Raw genomic sequence first — 23,232 nt, 5'->3', positions numbered from 1 at the left:
TTACAGTATAGAAAAGCGGGTAAGTATATGTCGCTGTCATTTTAAATTTTATAAATACTGTCAACATTTGAACTTTAAAATGCTTAAAAAAATCGGATTTACGCTCAACATTTTTTTTAATTTGCACTAACAGCTACTTACAAGGAACCTTGTATTACATTTACAAGTTTCCTGATCGAGCGAAAAATTGTATATCGATATTAGTTTAAAAAAACAAATAATAATCAACAAATTCATAAGCAAAAAAAATAAAATTCATATAAATAGTTCAACACAGGTCAAAATATTTTGAAAATTGTATGGTGTGTAGAAAATGCTAACACAAACATGAAACATTCAGTGAAAATTCAGTGAAAATTTCATGTTTCTACGATAATTTTTCTTAGAGTTAGGATAAAAAGTAAAAACCAAAATCGATTTTTTCGAAAACTGGTCTTGAGTAAAAATTCCAGTTTTTCCTTAGTCGTCTGTTTGTTTTTCCTATTGCTTTTGAAAACTATTAGGAATCTAAAATTGTGACCTCCCAAATGTACCAACTAGATTCACTTTCCTACCAGAAAAGTTGCTGATGAAGAAATTTGAAGCACTTTTACTAACCGAAACCGTGATGACAGACACAAAAATATTAATAATTATAAAAACACATCTACACATCATTGTAAAATCAAGACATTCATCGCTCCGCTCAGAATCTAAAATCTAAAGTGTGATTAGTACGTACTACGGTTAGTATAATATGCTAATATTTGGTAAAGAAATATGAAATATGTTCAGACCATTTCAATCACTGATACCCTAAATGTAGGAATAGGTACCCGCCATGCATTACAATATTACAAGTTTAGTCTACAATTTTCTCAACACTTAAACGCACCGCCGTCTATTCACCCGAGAACATGACATGACGACAACGTGATAATATACTGCGTACGAATGTATGATTCATCCACGATGTACACATTAGATATTATATATAATACTATAATATATACATATATAAATATTAATATTGTTGTTGTTGTGTGATTCATTCACTCGCAGCGCCGTTCATTCATGCGATTTGTATGGTGTACCTACCTATACAATCGTGTTCGACGTTCGTGTTTTTTTTATTGTCGTCAGCCGCCGCATAGTAAATAACTGACGCAGACGCACAATTCACGATATCATATCGTCGATCCGATCCGCGGTGAGTGACGCGAATCCGTTCTAGGAATCCGGAAGGAAGGAAGTCGTAAATTATTCATTTAAAAACGTTTCAGAGAGGAAAAAAACAACATTAATTGATTTTATGATATAATGATAATATTAAGTATGTTTGATGTTTGTATTGTGTGTCTAAAACTGTTCACCAATGTATGGAGCGATTCAGCGATAAATGATGATGATTCATTTTGTATTTAACTGACAAAAAATGTTACATGCATACATTGACGATTATCAAATGCCTAGATTATTGATAAAATTATACATTTTTACTACTTACCTACCTATAAAAATATCGTACAGTCTTACGATCAACACGTCTTTTTTCTTACACATTATTTTCAATATTAGGAAAATCGTAACTGGAAAATAGTCATGAATTGATTAAAATTGATAATTTTTTTACTGGTTTTTTTCTGTTTACATTATTTTCGGATGTTACTTTTCATTTTTTGCTAATTAAGGTAATTCAGCTGTGTTAAGCCGGGTTCCCACGACTTTGTGTATTTGACCAATATTTGCTATTTTTTTATATTCGCCATATGTAGTAAGAACGGAGTAATCACTGGGTTATTCATTGTTATCATTCTATCAATCATCAATCATATAATATATCAGCTATAATAATAATGTTTTTCCTTTTTCAATGAATTTGGCAGTCACGTTAAGAATAATACGAGCTATAATTTAACAATATATAATTTATATAGTATACGCGATAAGTAGTTTATATATGCTCCGGTGATTTTCAACTTCAGTATCTTTTCTTCTGGGAAAGTATACAGTATACCTAGTTGATACTTTAGAAAAGGTAAAAATTGAAAATTCCGAGAAATTCTTTAAAGCAGGGGAAAACAAAAAAAAATAAGAAAAAACTGAGATTTTTAAGCAAAACCATTTATTTTACAAAATCGATTTAATTTTTTTTCGTTGTAACTGAAAAACGTCCAACCGTAAATACTTGAAATTTCGATTAGATGAGTTAGGTACCATTCTCTATACACCATTTATTTCCCAATTATTTTTGAGTTATTTAAAAGCATAGACAAATTTAGATTAGTGTTGGTTTTTTCTAACCATCAATAAATTTTTATTTTTACTTTGTCCCATAAAAATATTCGAAAATGTAAAGTTAAATAAAAAAAAAAAAGGTTCCTCACATAAGTGGTTGTTATTCGAAATTAAAAAGTTGAGAGCAAATCGGCAATAATTTTTAGGAGCGTCTGAAGTTTGAATTTTGACAATGTTTGTCTAAATCACGAAAATTTACAAATTATTTCGAGTTAAAAATTCATAAAAAATTTTCTATTTATGAGGTCTGAGATTTGGCTACAACCTACTATACAGTACAGCTGTATATACGATACACCTTTATTTTTAGTTATAGGTACCTAATTATTAAGGCTTCTTAGGAATCTATTACTTTGGACCGAGATGACCAACTATAGGTATTCATTTCCTTACAGAAAAGATATTAAAATTGAAAATCTTATCTGCAATTTTTTTAACTCAAAAAAGCGATATCCACAAATAAAAAACGCTCATTGTAAAATGAATACTTTGGTACATCGCTCAGAATCTAAAAATTATAAGAAACAAAAACCTATCTTTTTTCAATAACCATTCCTGGACGTTTTTTACTATATTATATTATATTATATTATATTGTCGTTGCCCTTTGAGTTTAATATTTTAAAGTATTCAAGAATTCAGTTGAAATGGAATGGATTCGTCAAAATAGGAAAATAAATTGTCATTGCAGGTATTTTTCTTTGTTAAGTAACTGTATTTATTTTTGGCAAATTAATACCAATTTTGTCAATCAAACTGCGTCAGTTAGGTTTGACAGACAATATAACATTATATAATAACACATATTATGTAGCGAAAGTTGGTATTTACACACAAATATATTATTATAGTAACGGTTGTAGTTAATTGATATTGTTTTTAATTTAAATTGTAAAAATAAATAAATTTAATTTAGTAAATATAAATTATACTATATTTACAGACGCTATTAACCGATTCCGCTTAACTGTTAAGACTGCGCCGACGTCGTAGATATATTAAAATTAATTTTGCGAAACAATAAAATAATTAGATGTAAATTAAAAATTACTCGTATACGACCGAGACCCTCGTCGTAACTGTATTATATTTATTTATACAGAAGTGAAGTATTTCAAATATTATAAAAAAAGAGATTAATCCTACAATAAATATTATAATATAATATATATATATATATAATCGTTATTAAATACACATAGATAAGCGAAACAAATTGTAATAATAATAATAAAACTAATAAAGTAAACAAATGGGCTGATGACGAAAAAATGGGTATTTGTACAAGAGCTTGTTTGTTTGTGGCTGGGCGTCGAGCGGATAGGGGTGACAAAAAGGGTCGGGCTAGAACCGTGTTAGAAAAGACGATATAATTGAGGATCAATCCGCATAAGGCAATTATGATCGTGCGCCTCGACGTGACGTTTGGCCGAGAGGGTCGGAAACGTGGCAGGCAGCAGTGAGCGAGTCGGAGGCGGTGTTACATCGTTTTTCTGTGTATCACCCTCGAGCCTTCTTCGAAAAATTCTCGTTTCGACACCCACATCCGGCGGAATGTGCCCAATGACGCCAGAATAGAACCTCCGATCCATGTCGTATACAGACGTTCTTGTGGCGCCAAAATCTAAAAAAGAAAAAAACATTTACATTTTTTTAAAACACAATCTGGTCGTCGGTTTGTGCGAGCAACATACTCCCACAAAAGCCTGAAAATATACAGAGAACAACGCGAATACGGGAGCGATTTTTTCTGTTAATCCGAGCATTTTAAAGGCAGTTAGGTGCACCGAGTACATTTTTATGCGAATAGTATATTACGATACTCTTATATACGATACATACGCAAAAGAATAAATACAAAAATAAACTTATAAACGGCGACCGTCATCGTCGGGTTCGACGACATTGACATAATATCTCGCACTTCAACAGTAAGACTGTTGACCGACTCGATAACATACACGAGTATACGACACGCGTGAATACTCGGGCCTTGAACTATATACACAATAATAATATTAGGCTTGTTTCGTAAATTATTACGAGTTACATATTATATTTTTACGGACGCATAATAATTTCCTAAAACTGTTAATTATAAACAAGATTTTATTTTTTCGTATAAAATACACAGTTCTCTTCTATCAGCGGTCTTCTATCATTAATCGTTTCAAAATACAACCACCTGATTACATAATACATTCGGTTATAGTAATTATGTTTGAAATAAAATGTACAACAATACAGATATGGTTATATTGATGTATCATTGTATTATATTAATGTTCCAAATATAAAAATGTGTGGAATTGAGAATTGTGACTAAAACATTTTGGGAAATACGAAAAACTTATCATGTTAAACTACACAACGCACAAAGTAAACTAGTCTAAAAATCAATAATTTATGTCATTTGACAATGCTTATAATTATATTGAATGTGGAAACTTGTATTTCTTTGAAACTAGTCTTAAAATATGAGCTACAATATTAAAATTGAATTTGAAAATTATAATGAAAACAAATATTATCTATCAAATTAATAAATAGTATTCAAGAGGAAAGTGAGTATTTGGTTAAAATAGAACTAAAACTAAATTGTGTCACATTAGTTAACAAAACATAAAGTCTTAAATTTTTTAAACATGATAAATATTGGAAATTCCTTGTTGTAAAGAAGGAGACAAGTGTACCTCACTGTTGAATGGGTCACTGTAATGAATGTGTGTTCAATTATAAACCATTGAATACAAAATATAATTCTAAACGAAGATTGTCAGTTAGCATATGCTTTTAAAAATATTTAATTATACGTTTATACTGCAATTAATACTTTATGTTTCTTTTAGTAATACAATAGGTTTAAAATGAAATAAATTGTGTATATCAGGTATTTATTGTTAGTGTATAACTGAATAAGTCAATACCAACATACTTTAGAACCGTGGAGGTTTATAGTATAAAGAGCTTAAAATTAATAAAAATATTTTGAAAATTTAGTTATTTATGTTAAAATGATGATATATCATGATATAGATGCTAAAAGCTAAACAAATTTTAGCTGAAATAATTGTAATATTGCACAATTAATTAGTATATGCAAGTAATCCATAATATTTTAACGAATATGTTTATTGTTCATCTTATGCTTAATATTTAACTAAATTGATTTTCAACTTCAAATTGTTATTATTTTATTATGTATGTTAAAAATAATTAAATATTAAATTTAGTTTTTTTTTTTGATTTTACTCACAATATTGTAGAATCAACTACTTTATATTTCAACAATCACTCACAACTAACCCCAACTTCTACATGTGCAATAAAACAAATAAAAGTTATGCATATTACACAATAAACATACAACAAACAGAATAATAGGTAGATTATTTTATGAATATAATTGTATTTCCTCTTCATGGTCTTGCACCATTGACTACAAATTAGATGACAGTGCCTCAATAAAATCCACAACTAACAACCATAATATTACGCTATTCATAAATAATGTCACTATGTCGCTGTTTTGAGTATAAATAATTAATTAACTATCAATGCACTCAACAAATACAATTAAAAATAAATAATAATTTATAATTTATAATATTCATTTAAAATTCTTAAGCATTTTTGAATATTTACCTTTAATTTCATATTTTTAGGTGCTAGTTTCTTAATTTCTGATAATAGTCTATCACCGAATCCCTGCAAAATAATACAATTCATAAACAAACATTTAATTTGTATATATTTTTTTTTTACTTACAGATAATAGAGTTGATCCTCCAGCTAGTACAATACTTTGATATAATTTTTTTCGTACGTCTAAATCAGATTTTTGTATTGAATATACTAATGCTTCATGTAAGCCTTCACATTCTTCACCAATTAAGTCGGGATGGAATAACACTTCTGGAGCACGGAAACGAGCCGGGCCAATCTTAAAAGACAAACATTTTTTTTTTTTCTTTATTTGTAATACACAATCTGTACACAATCGGCACAATAAGAGTATGAGCTGAGACAATAAAAAACATGAAATTATGAGCTAAGAAGCCACCCACCGATGACACTTATGTTTTTTAAATTATTTGTTTTAACTTAGTTATTATTATTATTATTTTTTTTTTTTGTTAGGGATTAAGTAGGTCTCTACACCATTTACGCTTAAAAGACAAACATAAAAGTAAATTAAGTTATATTAAAGTTTTTTAAAAAATGATTATTAGGTTAACCTATATTAGTTAAGAGATGTTAAAATTATCTTCTTTTTTTTAAATGTAAATTTTAAGTTTTGAAATGTATTTTTGTTAAAGAAAGAAAAGCATTTAAACACATGGATAAATTAATTTAAATATAAACTTACATCAACTTTGTTTCCATCAGGTAGCATATATTGATATATATTACTATCAGATGATTCTTCTTTAACTGGACTTAAAGCTACATAACAAGCTTTTTCTTTAATTGCTCTAACTACTTCAAATTCTGCAGACGTAGAAAAATTTAAACCTTCTTTTCTTAGTAATAACCTTAATATAAAATTAAAATGTGATAATTGTTTTTAACATTTCAATAGTATAATTATAATTACTTAAGATAACGTGATATATCTCGGCCAGCTAAATCTAACCGTATAATACCATGTTTCATAGCAAAACCTTCATAAATTGGAACAGTGTGAGTAATTCCATCACCAGAATCTAAAACAACTCCAGTAGTGCGACCAGTAGCGTATCTATGTAAATACAAAAAAAAATAATAATATTAACATTAAGTAGTTTTGAAAGGATTTGTTGTTATATACAAACTAAGAACTGCCTGAATAGACACATAAAATGCAGGAACGTTGAAAGTTTCAAAAAATATTTCTGCAGCTTTTTCACGATTTCGTCGTGGGTTTAGAGGGGCTTCAGTTAACAGTACAGGATGTTCTTCAGAAAATGTTTGAAGTTGATCACTACCGTATATATATTGCCATATTCTTTCCATGTCATTCCAATCAGTTACAATACCATGTTCTATAGGATATTTGATATATAGCAAACCTCGATGTTCTTCCGCTTTTGGTCCAATAAATGTATCTCCTTCTAAAGCACCAGCCATTACTCGAACATGCTTTGGTCGTCCAATACTAAGAAACAATAATTTATTTAAATATTTATACACATATTAATCTAATTTATGTAAAATTATAGTTCTAAGTAGTATACATACTAATTTGGAAAACAACATTTTGGCGTTTGTTCCCCAGCAAATCCAGCTTTAATGGCACCTGAGCCCTGCAAAAATGAAATTTATAAATACAAATTATTCAAAAATAGATAAAGTAAACTTATAAAGTTTAGATCAAGTCAATCTGTAAAAATCTGTATAGAAATTAAATACTTGATTAATCAATTTAGTAGATTTTTATATTTATAAAAATTATTAGTGATAAAAATTATTTATTAGTTTTATATAGGTACCTCTAAATGTTAAGTATGTACTATTTACAGAAAGATAAAAATAACTAAATATTCATTTTTTTCAAAGTAAAATTTTTAAAATAAGATTTTATATATCAAAATAGGATACATTTATTTAATATAAAAAAGCTTTAAGCATTTATTTACAGTTTAATATTCCTAAACTTGAAATTTTGAATAGGTTTGATTTATTTTATATTTTATATTGGAGATATACTTTTTAAAATATTAAAGCTCAATACGAGGTAAATTGTATATTTATCCAAGTTAATCGTTCAAGTTTCTGAAATGTTAAGAACATCTATTAATAATAAATGTAAATAAAATTCTAATTGAAATAATTCTTTAATGTAAAATGCATTGCTGAGGTTAATCATACAGTAAGTATTTCAACTTATATTTAATTAAATATATATATATATTTATACTGAGCAGTATTAAATTAACACTGATCAGTATAAAAAAAAAAGTACAACAGTTATAAGATAAAATAAATTATGAACTTTTTATTTAATATTTCATAAAAAAATAAATTATTATTGATAAATAAATGTAAAAAAGTAAGTTCATTCAAATTAAAATTTCTAAGATTTATAATTAATACATGAAATAATAAATGTATACAGATACTATTAGTATGCTAGGTTAATGGTTTACTCTATACAGTTTGCAAACTTACAAAATGCATTTAATCTTAATCGGTACATCAGAAAATGCTATGTAAATATTTCACACACCTAATATTATTTAAAATATTTTATATTTAGTTCTTCAGAAACAAAGTGTACATAATATACACATGGATGTTAAAATTCAGTCTTATTTCAATTATTTTCAAGTACAGTTTTATGTCTTATGGGTATACAATATACATGGTGATTTACCAAGCATGTCTTAAATAATACAATTATTCGAAATCTGGTTTTGGAATTTTAAAAAATTTTTAAAGACCATATTTCCAAATGTTTGAGATTATTGTACAACCTACTTAAAAAGAGTCCTGTAGACATAAAAACATCTTTTTAAACAACATTACTTTTCAAATGTAAATTATAAAGTGGAAAATTTTTCAATGGATGTGTGAATCAAAATCAAAATTTGAATGACTAGCTTTTTAGTTATTTAACTTTGTATACCAAGGATAAAAGGTCCATGATTCTGTGTTTGGAAGATACAGATCATTTATACTAATCTATCAATATTCATAATTTACCAAAATGATCCATTTATAATAAATACCACCTAGATCAAATATAACATTATATCTTTAAAAATTCTAAAAATCCGAATTTTAATAAATTCATTAGGTATTAAACCAAAAAATGGGATAAGTATGCTTGGTGATACCAAGTATTATACCTTGTATAATATGTTAATGTCACTAAGCCTAAACCAAATTGATGAATATTGAAATATCAATTTAGTATTAAATAATTTTCTATGGAAATACTAGTTTAAATAATATTTGGTTGACAAACTATAATATATTCTATAACCACTAATAAGTCACACAAAATTATCAAAGCTGAAATGTTCAAAAAACTTCAGTTCATTGCTGATGTAGTCAAAAGAGTAATACACGTTTCTTATTATTCGAAAAATAAGTAGGTAGAAGATAATTCATAAAATGGTCATGCCTTCATAGTTATATAAAATAGTATGCATAAATAATATAATGATGACGAGGACTTACGTTGTCTATGACAACAGGCTGATTAACAATAACGTCATAAGTTTCCATGATGAGCTGTTGTTGGTAACAAATAGTCAATTAACAATTTAAACTTAGAAATCTTTTTGGGATAAAATCGTAACAAATTACATAAAACTAATAAGTATAACTTTCTTTAAAAACGTTCAATATTATATTATTAATATAAAGTTGATAACATTACAATAAGCGTTAACATAACCTAAATGCCGTTACCAACTTAACCGGTACATTTTACTGATTAAAAAAAAAATTGATTATAGATATTTTTTTGTTTTTTTTTTTTATCATATAAATGATAATAATTATTATTATGTTTAAAATCTCTATGATGAGTGTAATCTCGGTATCTATCTCACACACAACTCACAATATTTCAATATTCCAAATTGTTCAATCGATATGTGAAATACGCACAATGAATTAACATTATTACTTACTGCAACTTTTGTTATAAAAGTTTAAACGATTTGTATGTTTAGATTTTCGGCTGTTGATTACAAGTTTTGAAACAAAATATGAGCATAAAATAAATCTAATTAAGTAAGTTATTTATCAAAGTCAATTGCATAAATAATTACACTAAATCATTTATTTTTGTGCCTTTATTTCATCAGAATGATGTTTGGTGAGCATTCTAAAATGCAGTTTATCGAACAAACAAGAGCTGCTCGAGTAGAAAGAGCTAATGATCGCAAACGTGAGCAATCTGCTATCCTTGTCCAATCTTTAGTTAGAGGATGGCTGGTTCGAAAACGCACTCGAAACTTAATACTGTCAGTTGTAGCATTTGCTCATTCTTATACATTAAAACACACTATTATTAATTATTTGACTTTTTATATGTTTGTAGGAATCAATTTGATGAAACGTTTGAGAACATCAATGAATTGAAACCCGCTATTACTGTTTATTTATCTGTTAAAAAATTTTTAACTTATTGGGACGAAAAGCGAGATAGACATAGATTTGAAAAACTCTGCAGGTTCGATGTATATTTAACTTATATTAGTTAACAATCATACAATTGTATTGATTTCTCTCATACACATTTTCGTATTTATTTCCTAAATTGTACACCCCACATAAAATTAATTATGTATATAATAGATATAAATCTTTGATCTCTTAATATATTTTGTATTTCTTTCAAGTTCTACCATTTAGTTACATGTTATAATATTGTATGTGGTTATTAACTAAGCTATAGTTTAATAAGTATTTTTTTAATTTTCTAGATATATAATTCTTAGTCTGGAATGTGATGCAATCAAACGTAGCTATATATCAGTAGCTTTAACTAGTGAGCATGCAGTGAACTGGATAAGTCATGTCAAAGAAATTCTGTCTATTTGCCTAATTTATCTTACCAAACTTCAGCCAAAATCATTAGATGATTCTTCTTTATTACACACTTTACTTCACATGATTGTATCTTTTACATCTACATCAAGATGGTGTGCCATACATTCAAATATTTCTTTACAAGGATTAAAACCTGGATTAGAGCGTTTAACAGAAAACTTGATTGCACACTTATTGAATAAAAATGTGTTTAACACTATGCAGGTATTCAAATGAAATATTTTTTAATTTATGAATTTATTACTAAATTAATTTTTTTCAGGCATTGCTAATAACTGGTTTATCAGGCATTAAAATATTATTAAAACCTGTGGCTTTGACAGCTATAATGACTATTTGCTGGAGATGTTTAGTTCTGAGCGACTTTTCAACAAATATTTTCCAACTATTTGTTATAAAGATTTATTCTATACCTTTATTAGTAGAGCATTTGATATCTCTTTCACCTAAAGTGAGTATTTTTGTATTTTATTTAATTTTTAATTTTAATGCTAATATAAATGATATTCTATAGTTTTAAAAGATCATAATCTTGTATTTAAAAATATATTTTAGATCATTGAAACATTTAATTCTGTTAATTTACTTGAGAAGGTAATGCAGTTATTAAATGATCAAATCCAATGTGATGAAATATTTCATTGCTTACATCCAAGTTGGTGTTTGTCATTAATTGCAAACATTGTGCATTTAGCTGAATTAAGTGCTGAAACAGATCAATTTGAAAATAATTCTACATCTGTTTTTATCGTAAGTTTCAAACATTACAATTTTACTAAACCATTTCTTATGTTTTTATAAATGTAATATATATTTTAGATGTATACATGTCTAATAAAAAAAATCATTGAAATAGCCAAGTAGGTTATATTTTAAATATTAATTTAATAATATGAAATAATACTTCTAAATATTTAAATAATTTTGTATTTAAAAATCTTAGTCAATTAATAAATTAACTGTTTAATATTAATTGTTAGTTGTTACCATATGAAAAACAAAAGTTAGCTTTAATTAATCGCATAAGTCATCGACGGGCAGATAAAAATAAATAATAAAATTGTAATATCAAAAAAAAAACCAACTGTTATAAAGTTATAACTAAGTAAGTGTATCAATTGATTTTTAAACTTACTTTTAAGTTAATCAACAAGTGTCTTTAATAAATTATTTAAATGTAAAGAGGATGTAACTTTGATCCAACACAGCAAATTTGCATTCATCAGAACTAATGTTATGTTGTTACAATTAATATCAGAATGGCCTATTATCAAATTTAATTTAATAACATTGTCTGTGTTTTTACGATGGTTTTTTTACCATGTTTTAATTTTAAATATTATAAATCACAAAATTATTTCATAATTTAATTGAATACATTCATGTGAAGTGTCAGCTATAGTTATATCTGTCGTCACTGTGATGGTAAAAATAAATTATAAACAAGAATTAATTACTACCATAAAAGATAATATCCATCAATTATTTTAAAATTAAGTTATTCGTATTAATGGAAATTCTTAAATAATAATTTTTGTTTGAACTTCACTTGGATACAATTAATTTGATTTTCTATCAAATAAGTTAAACACAAATTGTAATTTGTATTGATTGATTTGAAAAATATTTAAACTGTTAATAATTTTAGTTTTAGTATAAAAAAAATCTTTAAATTGTATAGTCCATACATTTTAATTTATACACCCCTTGTACAAATGAATATTTAAAATAAATAATCTGTAGGTGTTATGTAACTATTAAACATTGCGATTAATTGATTATTTTTTATTTTCAGGTTGGTTTAACAACATTTTTAGACACTATTAGAGTTAATGTGGTGAAAAAACATTCAAACGTATCTAGCGTTTGGCATCCTGAACTTGGGTGGTTTACAGCAAATTCAAATTGTCAATGTTCTCCTAATATACCACCTTTGAAAAATCAATTAATTCCATTGTGGTGTGGAACTTTATGTTCTAAGTTATTACGGTGTCATCTGATTAATGCTTTAGCGCAAATACCTGAAAATCAACAAGTACCATCACCTCCTCCTAAGACAAATAACCCAATAGCAATAATCAAGTAACTTTTTACTACTAGAATTACTACAGGCATTTCTCAAATAATTATTACTATTCTTAATAGAAAGGCATTTGATTTGAGACTATCCAGCACCAGTCAATCAAGTTATAAACTTACTGGAATTCATGGTACCAAGGTAGTTGCTGCTTGCAACTTATATTTTACATGCCTTAAAACAATCACACAGCTTAGACTAGATATAATAACTGGTAAACATACTGTTCAATAATTATTTGGAAATTGAAATTATTAACTATTTTTTATTTTAGGTTTATGTTATCATGAAGACACATTGTATTTATTGTGGAGGTTTTTGGCGTTTTTAGATTCTCACTGTGGTCTCAAGAACCTGTTGGATATTTTAGAATGTGATAAAAATTGCAATTCAGGAGAATTGCGCATGTTACAACTATTCTGTGATAGTATGTCACATTACATAACGTAAGAAAAATTTATGAGAGTAATAATTTATTCATAAAATTAAGAACATTAATATTTATTATTTATTTTAGTATTCTTGATGATATAGAAATGTATGAGCAACAAAAACCATTTGTGATGCGTGACTATATTTTAATGTCTAGTTTTTTGAACATATTTCTTTATAAAGGAATATCTCAGAATTTATTTAGTAAGAAACTAATATTATATTTACTTTTAACAAATGTGAAATTAATAAAAATGTATATGTTGTTTTGGTTAACTTAGATATTCAAGATACAGCTTCTTCTTCATATAGTTTGTTTCGATCTTGTCGCACGCTTTTAATGGTGCTTTATCGCAGGGATTGTCGTAGATCATTTGCACCTGTTGGACACTGGCTGATTGGTGATCTTAAAACTTCTTCATTTTTTAATGAACTTAAAAAGGGTCGTAAAATATACTCGGTATTGAATTATTAATTTTTAAATTTATTTAAATAACTATTAATAATAAATGTTGTATTTAGATTTTAATTCAGGAAATCCCTCATATAGTCTCTCATGAAACACGTGTTCGATTATTTAGAAAATATGTTTCTCGTGAAAAGTTTGCTTTGGGTGTACATGAATTGCATGATAACGACAATTTTATGCCACCAATCATTACTATACGGAGGTAAAATTAGTTTTATGAAATAACTTAAAAGTGTAATTGAAATTTTTTTACAAAAAATGTGTAGGAATCGAATAATTGAAGATGGTTATACATATGTCTCTGAATTATCATTGAAACGTTTCAAAGGTGTAATTAGAGTAAAATTCATAAATGAACAGGGATTAGATGAAGCAGGAATTGATCAAGATGGAGTATTTAAAGGTCTATTTTCAAAAACTTGAATGTTTTAGATACTAACAAATAATTATTTACAGAATTTCTTGAAGAAACTATAAAGAGAGTATTTGATCCATCGTTAAATTTATTTCGCACTACAGATGAACAAAGATTATATCCATCGCCTTCATCACATATTCAAGAAAACCATCTGAACTTATTTGAATTTGTTGGCCGCATTTTGGGTAAAGCAGTTTATGAGGTAACTATTTTATATAGTCCATTTTAATTATTTCATTTAATAAAGTGGAAATAAATATTATTAATAGGGTATTGTTGTTGAAGTTCCATTTGCATCATTCTTTTTAAGTCAATTATTAGGACAAACTCAAGAGTTACTTTATAGTTCAATGGATGAGTTACCTTCATTAGACAATGACTTATATCGGAATTTAACATCTGTCAAACATTATGAGGGTGATGTTTCAGAATTAGATTTGACTTTTTCTGTAGTTGATAATCATCTTGGTCAATTGACTACACATGATCTTATACCTGGTGGAAGAGTCATATCAGTTACCAATCAAAACAAGTATTATTATTATTTAATATTTATTTAAAATATATAGTAAACATGTTTAATTGTATTATCAATAATTATATTACAAATTCATGTAACGTATGTACATAAATATTAATATTCAGATTTGTCCGATAAATATTGTGAGTTGCTTGTGCATAATTTTTGTATGGAGGGGGGGAACAATTTTAAACCTAGGTACCTGCATATTAAATAATAATAAAAAAACATATTATATTTGATACATCTTATTTCAAAACTACAAACAATTATAGCACAACATTTTATTTTATTTTTCTTCAGTCAATTTATTAATTACTTCTTCAGCATTAATATGAATGTATTTGATAGGTATGTTCATTGTTCATATTAATTCAAAATTAGGTCAAACTAATAGAGTAAAACCCATTTGTGCATTATATTATTATTGAACTTTATCTATATAACTTTTTAAAATGTTGGAACATGTACATGATGTTGATATTGTTGTAGCATTGTTATTGGTGGCGATGGCAACAGCCAGTCCATTAAATTGTATTCTTGAAAAAATTATATTTATGAAAATAATGTATAAATATTAATTACTGACAAGACCTTGTAATGCCCTAACACTAAGAAGTAAGAACTCTATTTTATACATTTAAAAAAAAAGGGCCTATATGGTGGAAGGATCTGACCACTACATCCATCCCCCTGTATACATCCCTGGAATTGGGTATACAATGATTTTGCATAAGTAGTTTATTTAATATTTTTAAAACTTAATTACATTTTAAAGTATAAATGTTTAATAGGACATCTTACCCTCCTGTATACTAGATGATTCTTTGAACATTAAGAGGACATCATGTCAACATATGTTGTCTTTGTCTTACACACATTAGACGTGGCAAATTCTTGTTAACCAGTTTTAATGGTGTGCTTTTAGTATTGACATTAGAGTGAATTGACCTATTATCAAACTTTTAGTTAAGAACTATGTTTTCTCAAATGATTTATTTACGATATTTCAACTTTTAAGTGAATTATGAAAATGTCAAATATTAATACTTGAGAATTTTTATAATTCACTTAGAAATTAAAATATCATATAAAAAAACAATTGAGAGAACACAGATAATATTCTTAGCTAAAAGTTTGATAATAGGTCGATTCACTCTAATATAAAAACTTTGCTATGTATGACGGAGACATTATATGCTGGTATGACATCCTCTTAATGTTCATAGAATCTCCAAATATATGACTTACTTAATAATATACAAATGTTTAAAAGAAAAAAAACAGTAGTGTTATCAAATAGATCGGTATTGAATTATTTCTAACCCTCGGAGAAGTAAAGTTAACCTCCAAAAAAAAAAATATGTTTTGAAAAGAATATTATCTTTTAACCATTTTCAATATTTTGACAAAGAAAATGGAACTTAATAATTTAATAACAAACTTTATTTGAGTTCTAAATTATAATGATTCAAAATGTTAATTATTTTTAAAATTAATGATTTCAGGATTAATTATGTGCATTTAATGGCACATTATGTTATGCATACTCAGATCAAAGCTCAAACAGCAGCTTTTATCAAAGGGTTTAAATATGTTATAAATCCTGAATGGTTATCATTATTCTCTACTCCTGAAGTAACTATTTATAATTTATTTAAATTATTTAAATTTTATTAAAATAATTTTTACTGTTAGCTTCAAAAACTGATATCTGGAGACAATGCTCCTATTGATTTGCTTGATCTTAGAAGAACCACCCAATATTATGGAGGATTTCATGACTCTCATCGTGTAATTCTGTGGTTGTGGGAAGTTCTTCAAAAAGATTTCACAGAAAAAGAAAGATCACTTTTCCTGAAAGTATGTGGTACTCTTATAAAAATTGAAACTAAGATGAAAATAAATGTTTTAAATATTTAACTTACAGTTTGTAACAAGTTGTTCAAAACCACCTTTACTTGGATTTGCATACTTGGAGCCACCATTTTCCATAAGATGTGTCCAAGTAGCAGACGATGAAGATTTTGGTGACACGCTTGGTAAGCACAATAATGTTAACTAAGTAATGTTTCATTCATAGTTAACATTTTTCTCTTACTTATAGTTAGTGTTATTAGAGGATTCTTCACTATTCGCAAAAAAGACCCAAATCTTAGACTGCCTTCAGCTTCTACATGTTTCAACTTGCTCAAGCTTCCAAACTATCAGAAAAAAAGTATTCTTAGAGACAAACTTAGGTATGCCATTTCATCAAATACTGGATTTGAACTGTCATGAATTTTCATAGTCCAACAGAATAATTTCATGTTAAATGATTTTAGACTTATAATTACTGTTGTGTACGGTTATGAAACTAAGATGTACGAATTAAACTTATTTTATGTGATGTATTTAATTAATCTATTTATAGTTATTTGTAATTGTAATAATGTAAGGACTGAAAATTATCATTATATTTTATATGGGGGAATTATTGATTTCCAAGTTATCATTCCAAATAATGAAGTAATTTTTAACACAGTTAATATTAGGCTGATCTATATAGGTAATAATAATAAGAAATATATTCAAGTATTTAACATGTTAGCATATTAAAATGTAAATTACTTTAACAAAGTTAACTTTCATTTGGTGACGTAAGTAATATTATTTTATTTATTTTATTTTATTTTTATTTTATTTTACAATACGGGACGAACCCTTTAATACATGAATATAATAGTAAAATAATAATAGTTTTAATAGTTTATGGAAATGTGGCTCAATATCAGAGAGAGAATGAAGCGTCAGTGTTGGCAATGCGCATAAGACGGATGATCGGTGAGTTAAGATAGTAGTTTGAGGAAGAGAAAGGTATATGAAATGGAACAGATGATCGTGTACAGCGAGAGGGGACATTAATTGAGACATGGGAGACCTGTACCGTCTCTATATGTTGCGTAAATTGGCATGACAGATGAATAGGAGTGCAATGATTTCTTCCCAGCTCCAATTAGGTATGAACCCCCTAGACGGGACTAGGTGTTAGTAACTTTGCTTGCAGTGACTGCAGAGAATGTCTTATTGAATATTCTAGAAATATTTGTAGCTACTCTTGACATTGGGTTGACTATCTGTGCTTCCTCCCTTTCTAAGGCAGTGAAAGGAGAGTGAATAGTTGTGACACTTGGCCATGTCTGACATGAGTGAATCAAACCATGGGTGATAACTCCTCCTGCTTGGTTCTTTGTATTCCTGTTGGATTGTCAGGCTGCATGAGTCATCTCTATAACCTTTCTTAGCCAATATCCCTAATGATCTCTTCACACATTTAAACCTCGGGGATCTCTCCAATTCTCTTTGGCTGATGAACCTGTAGTTGTTTCTTTGCCCAGCCTCCCATTCAGTTTTCAATATGGACACTGTATTTAATAAGGAGTCACTTTCGGGTAGCTGACTGGGAAGTACCTCAATTCTCTTCAGTTATTACAGTTATTATAGTTTCTCTAGAAGTATCAAATTTTTCAATATTTATCAATTATTTCTATCCCATATCATTTTGTTTTTATTATATAATTTTTTCTTTATTTTTTTGTTTTGAACATTAACTTACATAAAAAAAAAATATATTTTGTGATGATTGTTTTATTTTTCATAAGACAATATTTTATTATTTCATACATTTATTTGATACAAATATATTTTTTTTTTATTCAATCGTCATTTATATTTGTCTTATCCGAATATATTTGATGTACTTAAAAATTGAGACTGATCATATTATGATGTTTTTGCTGTTGAAAATTATTTATAATATATATTCATTGATAATAAACATTTAATTTATGTTTGTTTTTAGTTTTTTAATGAACCATTAGACATTGCTTTGATCTTAAAGCATACTACTATTATTTATTTATAACAAGTGTATAATACTATATAATTATATATACCTATTACTATTTTTGTTTTCCTTAAATTTATCATGTAAGCCGTTTTTATAAATCTTTAATTGTTTTTGTTTTTTATTTGTTTTTTTTTTTTTACCAAATTAGATTGTCTATAGCCGGTAAATATAAAAATAATGTAAGCACTTATTAAGTACTTCAATAATACAATTATTTTATGTTTGTTTCGTATAGTTTCTCATATTATGTTATTCTGTAAACATAGTGCAATGTTCCATATTAATTAGTAATTCATCAATTAAAATATATAACTCCAAATTATATGTTGAAATTATAAATTAAATACAAAAATGTAACCTTATTATTCATGTGTATGATTTATTGCTATATAAATTAAAATAATACTACATTAAGTATTTATAATATTATTTAACTTAAATGTGTTTAGGCTTAATGCTAATAACATTTTAATGTTTGTTTTTTATGAACAATTCAAAGATACATATTTATTGTATATATATGTATAAAATATATGTGTGTGTATTTTGTATGTGTATGTATGTATGTATGCACTATGTACCTATGTATAAATACATATGTTTTTTCAACATAATATGTCCTTGTCAGTATATTATAATTATTTACTTTATCCGTAATTTATATTATTTTAATTTATAAAATTGCTTGAATAAAATATTACATCCTTAAAAAACTATATTATGGACTGTTAATAATTTTTTCATTTGTTACTTCCCAACTGTCGCCGGATATATACATTAACGTGGAAATGAGTACTTGATGTATTTAGATATTATTTTCGTTTATTTCACATAAACTTAATACATTAATACTATATAAGATTTAATACATAGTGCCATAGTGGTGAGCGATGTTACGACCTGACTGTAAAATTGATAGCTATGACTGCGATCTTATCTTTAGCCGTCTAACTGTGCCTTGTCATCATTTCTTATATATAATATAATATATATATCATCTCCCTTATATAAGATTTTGTTCTTTACTCCTCCAGCCCTAAAGTACAGTATGTTTTTATACATTGACCAGTTATTTCGCGGAGAATTCCAATTAATCGTTTTGTAATTATCTAAATATTATAGGTTAATTAATAATTTTTGTATTTAAAAAGCTTGAGATTAAACACAGTAGTTTTTAGCATTATGTATCTAATATATTTATATATAATATAATAATCTAATTTTAGACTCTGAGCTTCATATGAATGTATTGCATAGGATAATCTGCTAACTGGGTGAAGTATAAAAGAATACTATTATGCTATATGCCTATATTATTATATTTGCATTAACAAACGCGCAATGTATATTGTATGCGTGCAAATAAATACTTCTAACTCAAGTCAGAACAATAAAATAATCTCTCCGTAAAAGTAAAATAAAAACTAAAAATAAATTTATATAAGTATACGTACATAGTATATGTATATTAAATAAGGCAATATTCGTTTAGTAGGTAATACAATTTAAAAAAAAATAAAATAATTATTAATGAATATATAGTAAAATAGTACATTTTCGTAATAAAATATATTATTTTTTAAATAAAATAACCATCAACTTTTAATACATGGCTTACTCGTCCTGTTATTATATTTTGTAACTTAAAGATAAAACTAAACCTTTCTGTCAATTTTATTTTGTCTGTAATCTTAACCTTATCTTTTTGAAAATTATAAGATCGATTTTTGTTTTTAGTAAAATTTCGTTTTTTAAGATGTATAGATTAGAAGTAATCGATCTCGTCTTTACTGATTATTAGTAGAACTTAACAATATTATATCTGGCACTTGTCGATCTATTTATTTATTACCAAATAATTATAGTAAACAATATATTATTAATTCAATCCATAGAGTAAGAATAGATTCAATCCAATTTTGATATGCATGTTACTCATTAATTGTTTAAGTAGCTTTTCGCCTACACTTCTTCCTGAACAAATATTTACAGAAAATATAATGTTATAAAATGTGTATTTTTTTTTCACCATGTATTTTATGTCAATACATACCTAATAATGTATTTGATTTATACTATCTTATACCATAGAACAATAGCTTATACGGTTGCTAATTTTAAAATAAAAATTTTATAAGCAAGTAGCAAATAATTTGAATAAAACTAATTGGATTTATACATTGTGGGAAAAAAATTGTAACAAATGTTTTGTTTTTCTAGTTTGGTGACACTGATTGACCAACGGGAAGATGTCCACCGCGTTTTTGAGTATTGGGGATCCGATCTCTACTATGCTTTACCGCGTACATTTTTATCAGGTCCTGGCTTATCACACTTCTTGTCGAAAACACGATTTAACGATGGAATCGTAGTTGAGACTGAAATTTGAATCACGTATTCACGTAGTATTTTCCTTGTATTTGGACAAAATGTAAAATCTAATTTTTATTTTATACGATAAACATTCGTTGGTTACCTATTTGTGCATTATAGTATTATTGTGTAAAGAGGATGCTGCACCCTAACAAACACATAACATAGCAGCAAACTGTGCATTCTGATTAATCTATTCAACTCAGGTGTGTTTAATTTAAGATCGAATTGACCTTTTATCAAATTTAGAAGTAAGAATATCATCTAGTGAACTTTTTATGGTTTTTTTTTATATTTTAATTTTAAAGCAATTTATAAGTATTTTAATGTAACAAATTTGAATGGATTTTTCGTAGGTAACATACTATTTGCAATGTTACCTATTTGTAAGACAATGACAGTGCATGCGAGAGAAGTGTCCTTTTAATTTTATTAATTTACAATGCAAAATTTAATTTCATACTGATAAAATTACAGACTGAAGTTGTACAGTTTAGTTTTTCATTCCAGTTGCATATTGTGTTACCATGAATTCCCTCGAAGAGGAAAAAGTAAACATTTTTAAAGCTCGAGTAAAGGAGAAGATTCGTTATGATATAAATGTCCATCGTGAGCAACACAAACAAACACTTTTGAACTCGAGGCGAGGAGTTGTAGTTGAGAAAGAAGATAATGAGTTTACTATTGAAAACATGCAAAATTTGGCACTAGAAATTAAACATAAAAAAAAAATTACTTCCGAACAATTAAGACTATTAAAACATGGCTTTCTGAATGGTGCAGACTTTATTTCAGTGTTTTACCGTGTTCAAGGGGCCGTTGATTCCTTACTTCATCTTGCAACTGGTAATTTATTGTTTTATTTAATCTAGTTCCACACTTCTACCAAATATTGCTTAATTTATTTCAGGTAAAAATGAAGAAGTCCAGTTAGCAGCAATTGAATGTTTTTGTAACATGACCATAGCAGATAAAAAAATGTGTTTTAAATTGACAAAATTGATTACGCCATACTTTATGATGTACATCAATCATTTGAATTTTAATATATCAGTAAGTTATTAACTTGACTAATGATTATTTACATTTTTACTATTAAATAAATATTATTTACATTTTTACTATTAAATAAATATTATTTATAGTAAACTCTTGATTAATTATGGTTAACCGAGGGATTACTTATAATATTAATGCAGTAAACATGTAATATATAATATACAATGTACACTGGGTCAATCTGAAATAATTAATGTGGTAGTGTAGTCTTTAAAATAACAGAACAGATTTTGAAATGTTGAACAAATTTACCGACTGCCTACTGAAAGTCCATAACTTGTCCACTCTTGCCAAATTGGTGGAGCAAGTTACAAATCACACCCTCCTTCAAGTCGTCCTTGAATGTACAATGTACATATATGTTAAGCAGTAGACCGCAGTAGGCGAATGTTGATAATCACCAGTGTATGTTCACATTTACCAAAAAACGAAGTGAATGTTGACAAAATAGTCTTAACGCGTCCATACACCGGTGATTGTTAACATTTACTATCAGTGTTTTGTAAATAATGACCACACTTGAAGCACAATGTATATAAAAGGTATTTTTGTATTATTTTGTAGGATCGATTAGATTTGACGTTATCGCCCAGTCACAATACAGTCATCTTGTTATTCTTATTTTTATTCTTACCAACTCAGTGAATACCTTCAACATATTACAATGGAATGTCCGCAGCCTTCCGACTCGTTGCCCATCAGTCCAACATTTATTAGCATCATCTAAATGTTCTGTTGCACTAATTTCTGAAACCTGGCATTTCCCTTCCCGCAATTTCCACTTACCTCATTTCAATATTTTCTGGTTGCTTTTTTTCAGGTTCATCCGCCTTTTCTCATCGCAATAAGATCCAAAAACTGCAATCAGCATTCCTTAGATCAATCCTCGGTGCCCTAAAATCTACTCCTTCCGCCGACATTGATATTGAAGCGGTTTGTCAACCACTTGAGCTCAGATGCAAATTGCTTGCTGGAAAGTTTCTTCTCAGAGATTTGTTTCAGCGCACTCCATGCATTTATAACACATTCATCGGCATCTTTTTTGTCTGGCGCTGTCAGTAGATCTTTCCCCGTTCTTGCTTCAGTTGCTCATTCTCTTTCGGCTACTCAAAATTATATTATTACTTCTAACAAATTGCCTCTCTACGAAGCAGACTTTTCCTCGTTAGTA

At 27.2% G+C, this 23,232-nt stretch overlaps 3 protein-coding genes across 5 annotated transcripts in view; 2 read left to right on the top strand and 1 right to left on the bottom strand.

The window, feature by feature from the left end:
- Positions 1 to 2,971: 2,971 nt before the first annotated feature.
- LOC111037730 (beta-centractin) lies at positions 2,972 to 9,630 on the bottom strand. The gene is made up of 8 exons (XM_022320466.1): positions 9,442 to 9,630; positions 7,498 to 7,562; positions 7,088 to 7,414; positions 6,875 to 7,018; positions 6,647 to 6,812; positions 6,047 to 6,220; positions 5,923 to 5,985; positions 2,972 to 3,901 (listed from the first exon to the last, which is right to left on the bottom strand). The coding sequence occupies exons 1-8, from the start codon at positions 9,487 to 9,489 to the stop codon at positions 3,758 to 3,760; spliced, it is 1,131 nt and encodes a 376-aa protein (XP_022176158.1). The 5' UTR covers positions 9,490 to 9,630; the 3' UTR covers positions 2,972 to 3,757.
- A 152-nt stretch (positions 9,631 to 9,782) lies between these two features.
- Positions 9,783 to 17,657, top strand: LOC111037739 (ubiquitin-protein ligase E3B). Its single transcript, XM_022320477.1, has 19 exons — positions 9,783 to 10,002; positions 10,077 to 10,235; positions 10,313 to 10,444; positions 10,698 to 11,028; positions 11,087 to 11,275; positions 11,380 to 11,574; positions 12,620 to 12,906; positions 12,970 to 13,115; positions 13,176 to 13,347; positions 13,419 to 13,537; positions 13,615 to 13,793; positions 13,856 to 14,004; positions 14,069 to 14,205; positions 14,259 to 14,422; positions 14,490 to 14,752; positions 16,249 to 16,378; positions 16,439 to 16,603; positions 16,671 to 16,782; positions 16,848 to 17,657. The coding sequence occupies exons 2-19, from the start codon at positions 10,078 to 10,080 to the stop codon at positions 17,018 to 17,020; spliced, it is 3,201 nt and encodes a 1,066-aa protein (XP_022176169.1). The 5' UTR covers positions 9,783 to 10,002; position 10,077; the 3' UTR covers positions 17,021 to 17,657.
- A 3,286-nt stretch (positions 17,658 to 20,943) lies between these two features.
- The window catches only part of LOC111037746, a 4,140-nt gene continuing 1,851 nt past the window's right edge, over positions 20,944 to 23,232 (top strand). The window contains exons 1-3 of one of the 3 annotated variants that reach the window (XM_022320507.1): positions 20,944 to 21,208; positions 21,480 to 21,848; positions 21,913 to 22,055. In XM_022320507.1, the coding sequence (XP_022176199.1) occupies positions 21,530 to 21,848; positions 21,913 to 22,055 (462 nt within the window). In that variant the 5' untranslated portion in view covers positions 20,944 to 21,208; positions 21,480 to 21,529. Of the gene's footprint in view, positions 21,254 to 21,479; positions 21,849 to 21,912; positions 22,056 to 23,232 lie in introns of all 3 variants that reach the window. The other 2 variants (XM_022320499.1, XM_022320489.1) reach the window with 2 other exon arrangements.

This window comes from Myzus persicae, unplaced genomic scaffold (assembly GCF_001856785.1).
Source record: "Myzus persicae strain clone G006 unplaced genomic scaffold, MPER_G0061.0, whole genome shotgun sequence".
Classification (NCBI taxonomy): Eukaryota; Metazoa; Arthropoda; class Insecta; order Hemiptera; family Aphididae; genus Myzus; species Myzus persicae.
Note: the sequence above shows the minus strand (reverse complement) of the source record. Positions and strands in the feature narration are given on the sequence as shown.

What these genes read in the sequence shown, in the direction of transcription:
- LOC111037730 (XM_022320466.1), bottom strand. Translation starts at nt 9,489, where the DNA reads ATGGAAACTTATGACGTTATTGTTAATCAGCCTGTTGTCATAGACAAC. An exon ending in AAATGTTGTTTTCCAAATTA is followed by an intron (nt 7,415 to 7,497) that starts GTATGTATACTA and finishes ATTGTTTCTTAG; the next exon opens with TATTGGACGACCAAAGCATG. An exon ending in CTAAAAATATGAAATTAAAG is followed by an intron (nt 3,902 to 5,922) that starts GTAAATATTCAA and finishes TTTCTTTTTTAG; the next exon opens with ATTTTGGCGCCACAAGAACG.
- LOC111037739 (XM_022320477.1), top strand. Translation starts at nt 10,078, where the DNA reads ATGATGTTTGGTGAGCATTCTAAAATGCAGTTTATCGAACAAACAAGA. An exon ending in TAGACTAGATATAATAACTG is followed by an intron (nt 13,116 to 13,175) that starts GTAAACATACTG and finishes TTTTTATTTTAG; the next exon opens with GTTTATGTTATCATGAAGAC. An exon ending in AATATCTCAGAATTTATTTA is followed by an intron (nt 13,538 to 13,614) that starts GTAAGAAACTAA and finishes TGGTTAACTTAG; the next exon opens with ATATTCAAGATACAGCTTCT.